Source organism: Colias philodice, chromosome 3 (genome assembly GCF_061535455.1).
Source record: "Colias philodice isolate Cphi_HAF_F1 chromosome 3, ilColPhil1 Martin Lab GWU primary, whole genome shotgun sequence".
Taxonomy (NCBI): domain Eukaryota; kingdom Metazoa; phylum Arthropoda; class Insecta; order Lepidoptera; family Pieridae; genus Colias; species Colias philodice.
In genome coordinates, this window is record NC_143088.1 from 5,771,973 (window position 1) to 5,786,807 (window position 14,835).

A 14,835-nucleotide genomic window follows, 5' to 3' on the forward strand; every position below is an offset into this window, starting at 1 on the left:
GTAAATAAAAAGAAACAAAGAGCAATTAGATGTATCACTTTTATTCAGTGTTTCAGAGATAGAGTAGAATCTTATAATGCGCCAAGCGCTAGAAATAATAAGACAAGCGTTGATTAATTTTGTCAACAACACCACGTTTATTATAACATAATATAGGAATTATCTTAGATTTAGAGTATTGTTGAGACAATTATAACACTTTTATTACAAGTTTATGTCAAAAACAATTTGGCAACTTCGCCGTACATTGTTAACAAAAGTTATTTTCTAAAAAGATTATCAACTACTATTATTAATCAATATGATAACAAATATTTAAAAAATCACCTTATATGTCAGCACTTAGTGCTGGACGTGAAATTTGACTTTAAGAACTATTAAAACAGACATTTCAGACTTTAGTTGTTATAATTAATTAAGATCACAACAATTACAATAATATTATATTTAAAATAACTTTATATAATAACTTAATAAAATAACAATATACAGGTAATAAAATAACTTTATACAGGTAAATTTTTCAAGTGGAAGTGGATGCCCGAATCCGAAACTATGGGCGTAAAACTTAAGGTTTTTAGGAGTCTCCCGATTTTGATGAAAACTAAAATTACATCAATGGATTTTTGAAATATCAATATTCCTATCCAGGAATCGAACTTTGTGATTTTTAAATAAAAGATATATCTGTATTATTACACCATTCGATAGTGTCGCTAATGAGGAAGAAGATTACAGGACGTGTCTTATTTTCAGAATCACGATTTCAGAGTTCGATTATTGGCTAGAAATATAGATATTTTTCAAATCTAATTATGCAGTTTCATTTTTTTCATTAAAATCGGCCTTGAGACTCTTTTGAGCGGTTTCGCTACTACTCATAATTTCAGATTTGGCCATCCATTCCCACTTGTAAAATTCACTCTGTATATGGCACCTACTCAGTCGGTAAGTATAATTAACATCACAACAATTACAATAGGTAATAAAACAACTTTATAAAGTTAACTTTGGCACCTACTCAGTCGGTACTTAAAATAATAATAATAATGATTAATAAAAATTATTATTGCTTATGGAACACATCTTGCACTTTTTATATTCAGTACTTAAAATAGCAAAAAAAATAGTTTTTACACAGAAGAAAACTTTTGTACCAGGTGGATACAGTAATATTCGTTGCTAACCTACATACTAAAAGTATAACCCAATAATTATAATCAAGTATATTAAATGGTTTTTTTTTGTACGATTCACATCACCGTTAAACAGCACTAAACAATCAGACGTCCAAACACGTACGTTTAGACTTAACTACCCTTACTTACTAATATAAAAACTCTTTCCTACCCACTTAGCTTAATTACTTATTCATCAAAGGAGACATCTTAAATTTATGAAGCACAGTTTTATACATTATTGGAATTGGCACAACGCGAGAAATCCATATTTTTCGCGATGTGCCAATTCAAATAATGTATAACGAAAAAAATTATATTTTTTTAATTTACTGCGAGTCAAAGTTGAATCATACTTAGTTTTAGTCGTGTTATAAAAAAAATAAAAGAGTAGTCTAGTTATCAATTTATTTTTTTGAATAAATATTTTGTATAAAGACTTTAATTTTAACCCAGTCCTTATTGTGAAGAAGTGTAGGATGGTTATTTTTTAATTGGTCGCATTCAGCTCGTTTTGGAGGCTTTTTATGCTTAATGTGGTCTTTAAAATATTTGGTTACAACGTTTTTTTGTTCATTTGTCCAAGGAACAAGTGTCCTCTTTTTTTTTGCAGATGCGTTGTAAGTAAGTACTTGGGAAGAAGTTGAAGCGATTTGCTCCTGTCTATTCAGGTTAATATTTTGCGATGGACCTGCTTCTTCTATTTCCATATCAACAACTTCCTGATTTTCGATCTCGTCTCCTATCACTTCTTCGTCCATGTTCAATTCTATCTCATCTAAAGATTTTCCTTGAAATTCATCCGCTTTTCCATCCTCCATCAATAATAAAAGTTTCGAAATTTTTGCAGTTTGATAAATGTCGCTGGGTAACCTGTAATTATTTTTGTGTACACTTAGGGTGTGACCCATAAAAGTAGCTAGTTGTTCAAGCTCTAATTCAGTCATTGTAAATAGCTGGGTCATCGTCGCTAGATGTTTTCGCAGCCGCGTTGATGTAAGAGCTTTGTAGTTTTTAGCACCACTTGCTTTTGCATATTTCTCTAAAATTTTGTAACCACAAACAGTTGTTCCACCTGCTTTTACAAAAAGCAAATTATTGTCGTCTTTAACATACATGTGTCTCACTGATAGTATTTTTTTAATATCGTCTTGCACTTCAATACTAAATAGTACTGGCACCCCTCTCCCTCTTTTACCACGGATCACTATTCTTTTTAATTTATCTACTAATATTTTTTCGGTGGAAGTAAGAATTTTGTCAAATTCTTCATATTTATTGCTGTCGTTGCCATGGTCATTGTAATCATTTAATTTTAATCGTTGTAATTCACCGGGCCGACGTCTATTCAAAAGGAGAACGCGACAATATGTAGATTCCACCAAGTTATTAAAAGCTTCAACGTTCGTTTTTCCTTCAGATTGTGTTAAATTATCGGACGACTGTTTTGAAATGGCACAAAGATAATCTTTGAATAGTTTTAAGTCAGCAGCAAGAGGCACCATAGTGGTTTTATTCCACTTCTTTACATTAAGGTCATCAGCAGCTTGGCTAGAAATATCAAACTTCCAATTCTCCCCTATTAATGTTGATAGAGTTTTTAAATCTGCTTGAATAGAAGCTGTGTGAACAGAGGTTTCCATTTTAGTACTTTGCAATAAAGCTATACTACAACATTGTTTTATGGATGTAGCAATATTCATGGCGTAAGTTGGGGCATCAAATTTTTGTGTTGCTTCATTGTATCGGGCTACTATTTTGGTTGCGTGTACTAAAGTGTCATAATATTGTGGTTTTAATACTTGTTCAAAGCTATTGATATTTGGGTTCAGATTAGTTATTTCTACAAGCAATTTCGCTAACTCCCTCATCTTACGTGAGACTACAGATGCAAAATGATCCTCGCGATGTGTTCTCAAATATTGAGCTCCAAACATACAAATTAATTTATCTTTTTTAGCTACTAATGATATCTTGTCTGGTTTCATACGAGGAAACACGTTTTTCATTAAATTATTGTCGACTTTAACGTAACGTACAAGAAAATTTTGTGCATCAACTTGTGCATTATTTGTAGAAGTTGTATTATTGCATTTTTTTACATGTCTCCACAGTTGTTTCCTTGAATAAAAACCTAAACATTTGGAACACGGTAAATAGTCGGCCTTTTCAGAAAACCTACACTTCTTCACTGGTTTGAATGCGGTTTGTGAATTACTTACATAATTACCCTTTTTTCGTAGATCGCTAAATATATGTTTACGCTTAAGGCTATTTTTTGGATGCGATATTGCTGATTGCACTTCAGGTTCAGATAAGTGGTTTCGAACCATATGTCGCGAAAAATTCAAAATAAAATTTTCACAGTAGAAACAAAAATCTCTTTCTCGAATGCGTTTACCTTTCAAATCTACCTCTGATGTGTTTTTATCTTCCGGTACATCCTTTTCCGTGTCCACATTTTCATTTGATCTTTCTTCCGATTTTTCTTTCGAATCAACCCTCACAAAATCTTCTCTTAACGAAACATTTTCTTTTTCTGCTGGACTTGTCTTATCGCAATAGCTTGAAGCATCCTGAAATACACATTACTTTTTAATCTATCACTGATGTCGATTGTAAATTAAAATGTTAAACCTTTATTTTATTAGCCGGAGCTTTTTTCAGCACCGCCGCGAGGCCCCATAGGTATACTTGCCCCCATAATAATATTTTTTAATTTAAATGGAAAGAACAGTATTACATAAGATGTTGAGTGTTTGTAAACTGTGTCGCAGCTCATTAGAGCCCACCTGCATAAAATAGTTTAGTTTAAGTACTTTTTATTTAACTTAAGGCTGTGTGTGTGGGTGTGGGTGTGTGTGTGTGTGTGTGTTTGTGTGTATTGGTGTTAATATCTTCATAGGATAATGTATGTAAACAGCCATTCGTCAGCGAGTTTTTTACTCCTACTCCTTTCTTTGGAAACTGTGTAGGTATACATTATATATATCAATTTTCTACTGACCTTGCGTGATTCATCTAAACATTCGTTTTCTATTAATAGTTCTTGGTCTGATTCTGATGAAGATTCATAAGATGATGGTTCATAATTCTTATCATTTGAAAGATCAGAAAAGTCAGACTCATTGTCAAATAATGGAACAGATTCGTCTTGATTCCGATCATCTGACAATATGCATGGAAGTTCTAACCGAGGCTTCTGGCTTACTTCTGGTGTGTAAGTGGGCTTGTTAATGATTGTATTTCCAATAGGATCAAGATGTCTGAGATGGCTCAAGGTAGATGATTCAACTACTGTTCGTGGAGGTTCATCAGTATTTAGCTGGTAAGTAGTATTCTTTTCAGTTATTTTAGGACCAAGGCTGGTAACGTGATTCAAAATTCCAGAAGATTCAGTTGTTACTGGCAGAAGCTCAACAATATCAGTGCTTAAGGGGTAAGTGGAATTATTCTCTATATATTCAGCATCGACGCGGCTGGCACTATCCAAGATAGCAAGAGGTTCTGTTGCTACTGGCAAAGGCTCAAGATTATCAGTACTTAAGGGATAGGTGGATTGTTTCTCTATATTTTCAGGATTGAGGGGGCTAACGCTGTCCAAGACAGCAAGAGGTTCAGTTGCTACTGGTGGAGGCTCAACAATAACAGTATTTTTGAGGTAAGTGGACGTTTTCTCTATATTTTCAGGGTAAAGGTGACTCGCGTGGTTCAATATAGCAGAAAGTTTCTCTTCTTCTGACGGAGGCACGTTATTAACAGTCGAATTTGAGACGTAAGTAGGTATATCTGAGATTTGGTTTCTAGAATCGAGAAGAAAATTATTCTCAAAGGAAGTGGATTTATTTTGAAAGGGTGAATATTTAAACATGTCAGAAAAATTCAACATATCAGATAATTTGCAAAAACTATGCATCTGAGAATCAGGCATGTCATTGAAAGACACGTTGAAATAAGACGTATTCTTTCTTGTATCCATGGATTGAGAATAATCATTATCATCTTTAACACTAAGGGGCACACTTTCTAGTTTCTTATTAGAAATAGATTCATAAGAGTCTGATATATGGCTTACATTTGAAGAAATGCAAGGGTCAGAATTTTCTTTGTTATCAGGTACAAGAGACGCGTAGGAGTCCGATATATGAGAAATATCTGTAGAAATTGAAGGATTAACAGTGTACTCTAAGTTCTTATTTAAAACGGACGTATTGAAGTCTGATTTATTATTAACATTAGCAAGAATTAAAGAGTTTTCAGTGGAACTTGAAGGCACGTAAGCATGAGCACTGTCTGGGACTGTTGTTATCACAGTAGCATCTTCTTCATTTATCTCGTTATCTATTGCTTGAACAGACTTTGTATTAACTTTGCTTGTATTCTTTTTACGTCCTCTCTTCATATTCCCGGTACCATTTTTCCTTTTTTGAGCTAAAAAAGCAATTTAATGATTCATTAAGTAAATCATGTTATCATATTGTATCATAGATATAAGTAGATTAAGTCAAACTGTAAGCTGTGTAGTTTTCAAATAAATAAATAAATAAATATTTTCTGTGTGGAAAACAATTTTTTATGAATAACATACTCCTAGATAAAATTAAAAATCTAAATTAAAACTGTAATGATACCTACTTAATTAATGGTTTACTCTTACAACTAATACATTAATTTAATACCTATATACAATAGTAGAGTTCCTAAAGGCGTGCGTAGAAGTGCTTTATAGAAAACAGTTAAAATAACATTATTTACCTAGGTGTAAGTGAGAACCTATAATTAGCTTTATGTTAAGTAAGTACCTACTAAACATTTAAAATTACACGGTAAAAAAAATCTTATTTGACGTCCGTATATACAGATGTACGACGTCCAAGTAACTGTTATGGAACTTTTATTTACCTATACTACTCCCGTAGTCTTAATAAGATACTAGTTGAAAACCGCAACATAGTCTGCGTTTTCGTCCACATTGTTTTCGTTTACAAATACTTAAGCTAAAGTAACAAAAGAAGAAGAAAAATAACATAAAGCTATAGTCAAATATAAATTTATGCTTAAAAACATTTTTATAATTTACTAAACACTTAAAATTACAAGATGAAAAGTTTCGACCCAACCAGGACCAGGATTCGAACCGGGGAACCCCGGCTATGCGCGCCGAGTACGTTGTGCCACTCCGTACTCTGCAAATTAATGTGCCCCACGCCCATCTTCTTTTTTTTTTATTTTTTAGCTAAAGTATTCGTAAGCGAAAACAATGTGGACGATGTCGCGGTTTGCAACTAGTAACTTATTAAGACTACGGGAGTAGTAGGTAAATAAAAGTTCGCGAACAGTTATATGGACGTCATACAGCTGTATATACGGACGTCAAATTACACATAAAGATACGCGAGCGAAATATAACATAGGTAGGATAGAATTTATTTACATTTTTTAACATCTTTATAATATCTTTATTTGTGTGTGTCTTTAAACTAGTTAATTCTGGATAAAAACTAAAGGAATTTGAATGAAATTTTGTACGGCAGTAGCTTACATCTTAGTTTAATATACAAGTAGGTAAACTATTTTTATCCTGATGGATTTAAAGCTATAGTAGGTTGATACTAGTTAGCCTTAACCGGCAGTTATTACATTTTAATGTAGTTACTTTAATAATATAAACATACGAGTATAAGCACAAACCTTTAGTAATTTAATTGTTTAATTCAGCACATTATACACTCATCAGCTGGGTAGTGATCGTATAATAAATAGTTACACATATGACAGAAAAACACACTATTTTGAAGCCACCAAATGACGTTTAAATTTTTGTTCATGTCAACAATCATATGTATAGGATTTTCAGAAGAACTTGAATACACTCCACAAATTATACACTTATCTCGTAGTATAAAATGAGTCGAAGTCCACGGCCACTTTAATTTGTTTTTTATAAAATATTTTAAGTAATTTTTGTTCAAAAATCTGTCTACATCAGCAAAATCTACCATTTTGTAGGAGAAATGTAATGAGTACAATATTTTAAGGTATAACTAGATATATCGACACAATAGCGGCAGAGATCGAATTGATGTTCTGTAACACGACGTGTCTTGACTTGTCTACATACTTATACCTATATAAAATGGCTAATGTACTTTAATACAGAAAATAAGACTTACCTGTAGTAAAACCCTTAGTCGAAAGATTTTCTTCGACTAATGATAATATTTTTCTACTTCGAAGTCCTCGGGAATTCATCATCAATCCACATAAAATACGTGCCAATAACTGCACGTAATTTTTTTTATAACTTTCACTGACTTTTTAAAAGTTTTTAAATAAACTCGGGCTCCTAATTATACGCAACGCGTACACCTCCTACGGCGAATATATTTTTATGATTGCAGTCAGTGGTAAATACGAGCTGGCAACGTCGCAGTTGTGGACGCCAAATACGCGAAGTCGGCGTCAGGAAATCCCCGAGTTATACGACTGTGAATATACGCGCGACAGCAGCGCCTCATCTGCGCTAAGATTTTTTCTCGAACTTTTTAATATATTATTGCAGCCATTTAAACGATATTTTGGCATCTATCGATATTTGTCCTACGGTTTGTTAGGACCAATAGGACGTAAATGCCACTGGCTATCAAAGTGGCGTCCAGTATTCGGACGCCAAAAGCAGGTGGACGCCAGTTTAAATGCATTTTTGTCTTCAGAGGACGGCTGTTTGTTTGAGGGATAAATATATATATATATATATATATATATATATATATATATATATATATAGATATATATATATAGATATCTCCATGGGCACTATGTTGATCAAACGTGCCATATAGTTAGTAATTATTTGATCCGTTTTCACTTGTTGATCCGGTTGGTATTTGTTGATCCATTGCCACACCACCGTCCGTATGTGGATCCGAACGGAGCCACAAGTGTCACCATCAGTAATAATAATAATTACGTGCTTTTTATACAAATCCACCTTTTTTGCGTTTTAGCTCTTGTTGATCCGATTCAAATGAGCCAATCAGAGCCCACCGAGCTCAGCCATTGGTCTAATTGTTTTTTGAATACAATGAATGAGTTTACAATTTTCAATTTGCTTGGCAATCCGTTAAAGAAACGTGCTCCCTCGTATGTTGCCGTTCGCCTTCCATAATTTGTTCGGATCTTCGGGAGGGCAAGATAGCTAGCTCGTCTATTAGGATAGTGGCGATTTGATGTTGAGAATATAATATTAATTGTATTTATGTTTTTATGTAGCGCTTTGCGGATGAACATACACGTTTTATAAAAGTATAATTGTTTTAAATTCATTATTTTAGTGTCGTCGTAGATTTTATTTGTAGAAGATAAAAAAGGATAGTTAAAGATAGTTTTAATGATTTTATTTTGTAAAATTTGGAGTGGCGCTAATTTATTTTTGTAAGCACTCCCCCATACTTCTATTAAATACATTAGGTGCGGCTTTACTAACGTGTTGTAGATGGTGTGTCGTAATTTATGAGGAATGCAAGAAGTGATATTACGCCGAGATCTAAGAAGTGCTGATAATTTATTTTTTAGGTGGTCGATGTGATAATTCCATTTTAGAGAGCTGTCGATTCGCAAACCTAGGTATTTCTCGTGGGTTTTCTGTTCTAATACAACACCGTTAATTTTAAGTGGAGCGTGTGGTGGAATAATTTTGTTATAAGCTTTGAATTTTTGAGTTTGAGTTGTATTTAGATATCCTCTCCTCTGAGTTATAAGATGTCGATTCTGGGAAACCAGCAAAAATTACATTTTTTTCGCGGCTCTTTCTGTCCCGTAGTTCCTTGATTAAGTGTTCGTGAAGTTGATTTTTAGACATAAAACCCGATGGATTGGCTGACTGATTTATTGATTGAAGATTTAATTCCAGTGATTTTATTTTACTCTCACCCTGGTTGATCTGGGATTCTAATTGAGAAATAGTACTCTTCAATATGTTTTGTTCAGTAATTATCATACATGTGACTTAATTTCATTGATTTGATTCGTATTTTGGCGAATTAAATTCAAGGATTGTTCGTTGGACGATTTAATTTCGGTAATTTGTGTTTTTACCTCAGAAATGTTTTCATGAACTTTGTTTACTATTTGTTCATTTGAGCATACATATTTTTCAAGTAATGTACTAATACGGCTCAACTCTGACCGAATATCCTTCATATTATCACTACATCTGCAATCTTGTTCTAGCGGTTGTTTCCGTTTTCTGTAAGTAATTTGAGTATCAGCTGGCGTAGAACTCGTAGAAAACGAACTTAGCTTCGATAGATAGCGATGCGATCCACCGGCAGTACCCACTGCACCACTGCTGGTTAAACGTGTTGGCGATCTGCGTAGGTACACTCATATTTACTCCGCAATGGATAATTTGTGCAGGAATATGAGTCGTCATTTGTTTGACCTAAATCTAACATTTTAATTATTTTATCAGATTGATATCAGAATCAGGGCAAAGGCGAACGCTACACGTCAATAAATATTATGATAATTATCTTGATATTTACTGATGATTCAAGAGGTAGGTTGTTATTTGTTAGACTAGAGTAGATAATTTTTGAAACAAAAAAAAATCGCAGTCGGATGAAACCCATTAGAAAAGGAGGGGAATATGATGAAAATAAAAAGAAAAATAAATTACGGTCAATCTGAGTTCGGGAAGTGGGAGGGGGGAGCTTTAAAGAGAAAAAAATGGTTTCTCTCGATATCCGACAAAACTACAAGTCCTACGGAAAAACGTTCAATGGCAAAGTTGTAGGTAATAAAAAGATCTACAACTTTTGTATAAACAATTTTTTCACATAACCTCAAAATTTAGGTGAAAAATTCAAAAAACCATGTTTTTTGTTTTTTATTTTTATCAACTTAAAAATTTATTTATTTTCTACGAAATTTGGTGGAAACTTACTTTATTATGTCTCAAATACACTGTAATTTTTTTGATTGAAAATATTCATTTTTGCGCCTTATTTTAAATTAATACCAAAAATACAACCTAATTTTCAATCGAAAAGTCACCCGTCAAAATATCAGCTTTTTTCAAAAACTTGAGGAGTCTTTTGTTCATTGAAATCTCTACTTTCATATTTTGTAAAAAAAAATAAACATTACCATAGTAAATGTTCTCAGGAAATGCATACAAACAGTGTGATAATGAGCTTTTACTAAATCAGGCACACTTCTCGAACTACCTGAAATGTTTTTATCGACATCATTTTGCTTTTGAATATGCTGTAAAATATTATACTTAGAACAGATTATTTTTTTTCTTTTGAAATTATTATTTTTATTTCTTTTGAAATATTACCGAAAAGCCGATACAAGAGATGATATAGAGTTCGAGAAGTGTGCCTGATTTAGTAAAAGCTCATTATCACACTGTTTGTATGCATTTCCTGAGAACATTTACTATGGTAATGTTTATTTTTTTTTACAAAATATGAAAGTAGAGATTTCAATGAACAAAAGGCTCCCCAAGTTTTGAAAAAAGCTGATATTTTGACGGGTGACTTTTCGATTGAAAATTAGGTTGTTTTTTTTGGTATTAATTCAAAATAATTTTCAATCAAAAAATTACAGTGTATTTGAGACATAATAAAGTAAGTTTCCACCAAATTTCGTAGAAAATAAATAAATTTTGAAGTTGATAAAAATAAAAAACAAAAAACATGGTTTTTTGAATTTTTCACCTAAATTTTGAGGTAATGTGAAAAAATTGTTTATACAAAAGTTGTACATCCTTTTATTACCTACAACTTTGCATAGAACGTTTTTCCGTAGGACTAGTAGTTTTGTTGGAAATCGAGAGAAACCATTTTTTTCTCTTAAAAGCTCCCCCCTCCCACTTCCCGAACTCGGATTGACCGTAATTTATTTTTCCTTTTATTTTCATCATATTGCCCTCCTTTTCTAATGGGTTTCTTTTTCTCTTTTTATTATTTTTAAAGGCTTCTACCCCAGTCTATGTAGGATGCATACTACTTGAGAATTACCACCGTCACTGTATGACGAAAGGTTCGTCCAAATATCTATCTTTTTAGGGTTCCGTATTTTTAGTTTCACAACGTTTTCTATAAGTTTCAATTGAATTACGGTCGACTTCTTCAACTTCCATAAAACTCAGGAGATTTTTTGCTAGCCCTAATTTCATATCCCCATGTCAATGTCATGCAAGTGCATATAAATGGAACAGATCAACATACGACTTATGATTTGGTATATAAAACGGAGTCAAGAAGTGTTTGAGCATTTCAAAATTTGAACCGTTACGTAGTCGAGTTCGTCTAGTCTAGGCGGATTTAGCAATGTATGGAACATTACCTAACTATAATATGTTTGTGTACGGAGCCAACAAATACTGTAGTGTTTACGAAAAATTAATCTACGTTACTTAATATACAGTTTCTTTTTGTCGGATCAAATAAAGCTGTAATTTTGATAATATAAATGGATCTGATCAACATACGTCTTTGGATTTGGTATATAAAACGGAGCCAACAAGTGTTTATGGGTTTCTGAATTTCGGCCGTTACGGAGTCGATTTAGTTCGAGATCTTAGCAATAAAAATGTTGAGTACATCAATTTCTCCATGAATACGTTTGGCAACATCGCTCAAATATTTGCGCCGTTGCCACTCCGGGCAAGATCTATGCAACCGGAGTCGAGTAATATGGGGGAAAAGGTGGAGTCAGGAATGCACGGCAGTCGGGCTGGATCAACTTAGTGCCCAGGTTGGTATTTATATATATATATATATATATATATATATAAATACCAACCTGGCATGTATGTATTACTAGCATTTGCTTGTGACTTTACTTGTATTCATGGGCTGATTGGATATAATTCACATCTTTTCGTTCATAGCTTCTTTATTAGTTCATCAATTTAACTTTTGTTAATATTTTGCGCCACAAATACACTTTAACACCAAAATAGTACAAATAATAAAAAGTATAAAAACTAAAACCCAACTACGACAAAAAACGACGCTGAAAAAGTATAAAACAAGATTTTCAGAATTCCACTATGTAGAGATAAATTTTCATGTTTGGAAAGGCGTAGTCACACGTTACATATATCTATCGTAGCACTTTGACAACGTGTGACTACGCCTTTCCAAACATGAAAATTTATCTCTACATAGTGGAATTCTGAAAATCTTGTTTTATACTTTTTCAGCGTCGTTTTTTGTCGTAGTTGGGTTTTAGTTTTTTTACTTTTTATTATTTTATAAATATTTTTAAGATTCCTCAGATTTAAAAGTGTTGTTTATGCATAATATGTAAGAGCAATTATCTTAAAACGGTCACAAACAGTCACGAGCAGTTATCATAGTAGTGAATCTTGAAGGAAAAATTTTGTAGCGATACGCAATTGTTAAAGAAAAGTCGATGAATGTAGAATTGTAGAGTCGTGAGATATATCGTATGAAATAAAAAGCTTTATTGACAGATTAAAAAAAATCCATTAATATCGTATCAAAAACTACTTCAGAGTTCTGAAACTACTGCTCTTTTAGAGTATATGAACACCTATGGTGAATTATAACTCAAACAAGGAGATAATACAGCGTTCCCAACCGTACGATAATTATCGTACAAACACGATAATTTGGTGCCTACGTACGATGTACGATAGCATGTTATTATCGTACGCTGATTTTACGATAATTTCTATCAGGCAAAATTCGAGAATTTATATTATTTCACCCATACAAATATGAAATTTTGACGTGTTTCATATCGAACTTTCATGGGAACGGTGAAATTTTGTCAGATTGAATTTTAAACTTGGCGCGTTTTTTGAACATAAAGTGGAACCACGCGTAAAACCAAAGAGTATATTGAATATTAATAAGGCACATAAAACGTTTGGGTTTCAGTGTCCCGTTGATTTGACAGCGGTAGTTAAACAAAGATTAACTATAGAGAACTTGCATACATTCAATATTACAATTTATATGATTTATTTATTTATAATTGACTTTATTCTAAAAAGTACGATAATTTCGAACCAAAAACGCCTAATGTACGATAATTTTACGCCCCTGGTACGATAATCAGCTCACTTCAGGTTGCTAACACTGAGATAATATCAATTGGGAATATTAACACAGTTCCCTCATATTGATATAATGTCTAATTTCCCTCAGCATACAATGATTATCTTAACTCAATACTCATTTTCATGTATAAACGCTTGTATACAAGTATATTATATTACTTGTGTTTGCTGTTCTGAACTAGAACTATTGCTAAGTTTGTTTGACATCTGCCAAGTATTTGAGCCTTCAAATACCTATATTCAGCATAATTTCTGGATACGACTTTCTAACCATTTATATAAATGACTAGCCTCCGCCAGCGGCTTAGCCCGCGTAGTCAAAGAAAAACCCACGTAGTTTCCGTTCCCGTGGTATTTCCGGGATAAAACCTATTCTATGTCCTTCCTCATCTATCTCTGTACCAAATTTGAAGTAAATCCATGCAGTACTTTTTGAGATTAGCCCTGACATACCTACATACATACATACAGAAAAACAGACAAAAATTCTAAAAACTATATTTTTGGCTTCGGTATCTATTGTAAATCACGCCCCAAGTATTCTGATAAAAAATATTCAATGTAAAGTTTTGACCTTCCTACGATTTTATTATATGATTACAATAGGAATAATTGTCATCATTACACAACTTACCAGAATTATCAACGAACTCGTTAAGAAGAGATTGTGATGTAAAGTTCATAGTCCATATACCAATCTATTCTAATATAATACCTAATTATCTGCTGTGAACACTGAACGTGATTTATTGAATATTTCATTGTTTTATTACTTCACGATCTACTAGATATTCTTTATAAAGATATTTTATATTTTTATGAACATCGGATTTTTTTAATATTTCGCAAACATAAATTTATTTGTGTGATTAATTACCTAATGGAATTTAGGACATAATGCATAAATTAAAAATCTAACCTTCATTGAAGTAATCTAAATTGTCTCATATTATGGAAAATTTGTAAAGGCATATTTGTAAATAGCTTAACTACGTAACTTGAACATAAATATCAATTATTCAGAGTTATGATTTACACTCAGCGTGTCTCCAGGGCATACACGTTGATTAACTTGAATGAGAAACAATTATACTAAGGTTGTGTTTTGTGGTCATCGGTATAAATTAGGCCTATTTCAAAATACAAATATAACTAAAGTACTATCTTGATCTGATATCTAGATCTAGATGCACTATTCCACTACAACTATAGTTATATACTTATGTTCCATTACTCTAGTATTCCGATGGCACATACGATGTAACATGACCGCAGTTGGGCTGAGAGCTTTTGTGCTTTCGAAACAACAGAGCTGTACCAACAACGTCTACTTCCAGACTCCGAATTATTATTGAAATTAAAAAAAATATTAAATACATACTTAATCATTCCTGAATAACATAGATTTTTTCATCATCATTAAATATGGTGTATAACGTAAAACATACTTAGTAGTGTAAATAATTGTGAATGTATATGATTTACTTTTCCGGTGTTTCGAAATAAAAATATTTTTATTGGAAGCCAAACCATTTAATTATATAACTCAAT

General features: G+C 32.6%; 1 protein-coding gene across 1 annotated transcript; it reads right to left on the bottom strand.

The window, feature by feature from the left end:
* On the bottom strand, positions 1–7,960 carry LOC149489647 (uncharacterized). The gene is made up of 3 exons (XM_089714330.1): positions 7,352–7,960; positions 4,186–5,609; positions 1–3,754 (listed from the first exon to the last, which is right to left on the bottom strand). Exons 1-3 carry the CDS (start codon positions 7,431–7,433, stop codon positions 1,586–1,588), a joined length of 3,675 nt encoding a protein of 1,224 aa, XP_089570456.1. The 5' UTR covers positions 7,434–7,960; the 3' UTR covers positions 1–1,585.
* Between the last annotated feature and the right edge of the window lie 6,875 nt (positions 7,961–14,835).

Coding starts and splice junctions, on each gene's coding strand:
- LOC149489647 (XM_089714330.1), bottom strand. CDS start 7,433: ATGATGAATTCCCGAGGACTTCGAAGTAGAAAAATATTATCATTAGTC. Junction 5,610..7,351: donor GACTAAGGGTTTTACTACAG/GTAAGTCTTATT, acceptor TTGCTTTTTTAG/CTCAAAAAAGGAAAAATGGT. Junction 3,755..4,185: donor GTTTAGATGAATCACGCAAG/GTCAGTAGAAAA, acceptor TGTGTATTTCAG/GATGCTTCAAGCTATTGCGA.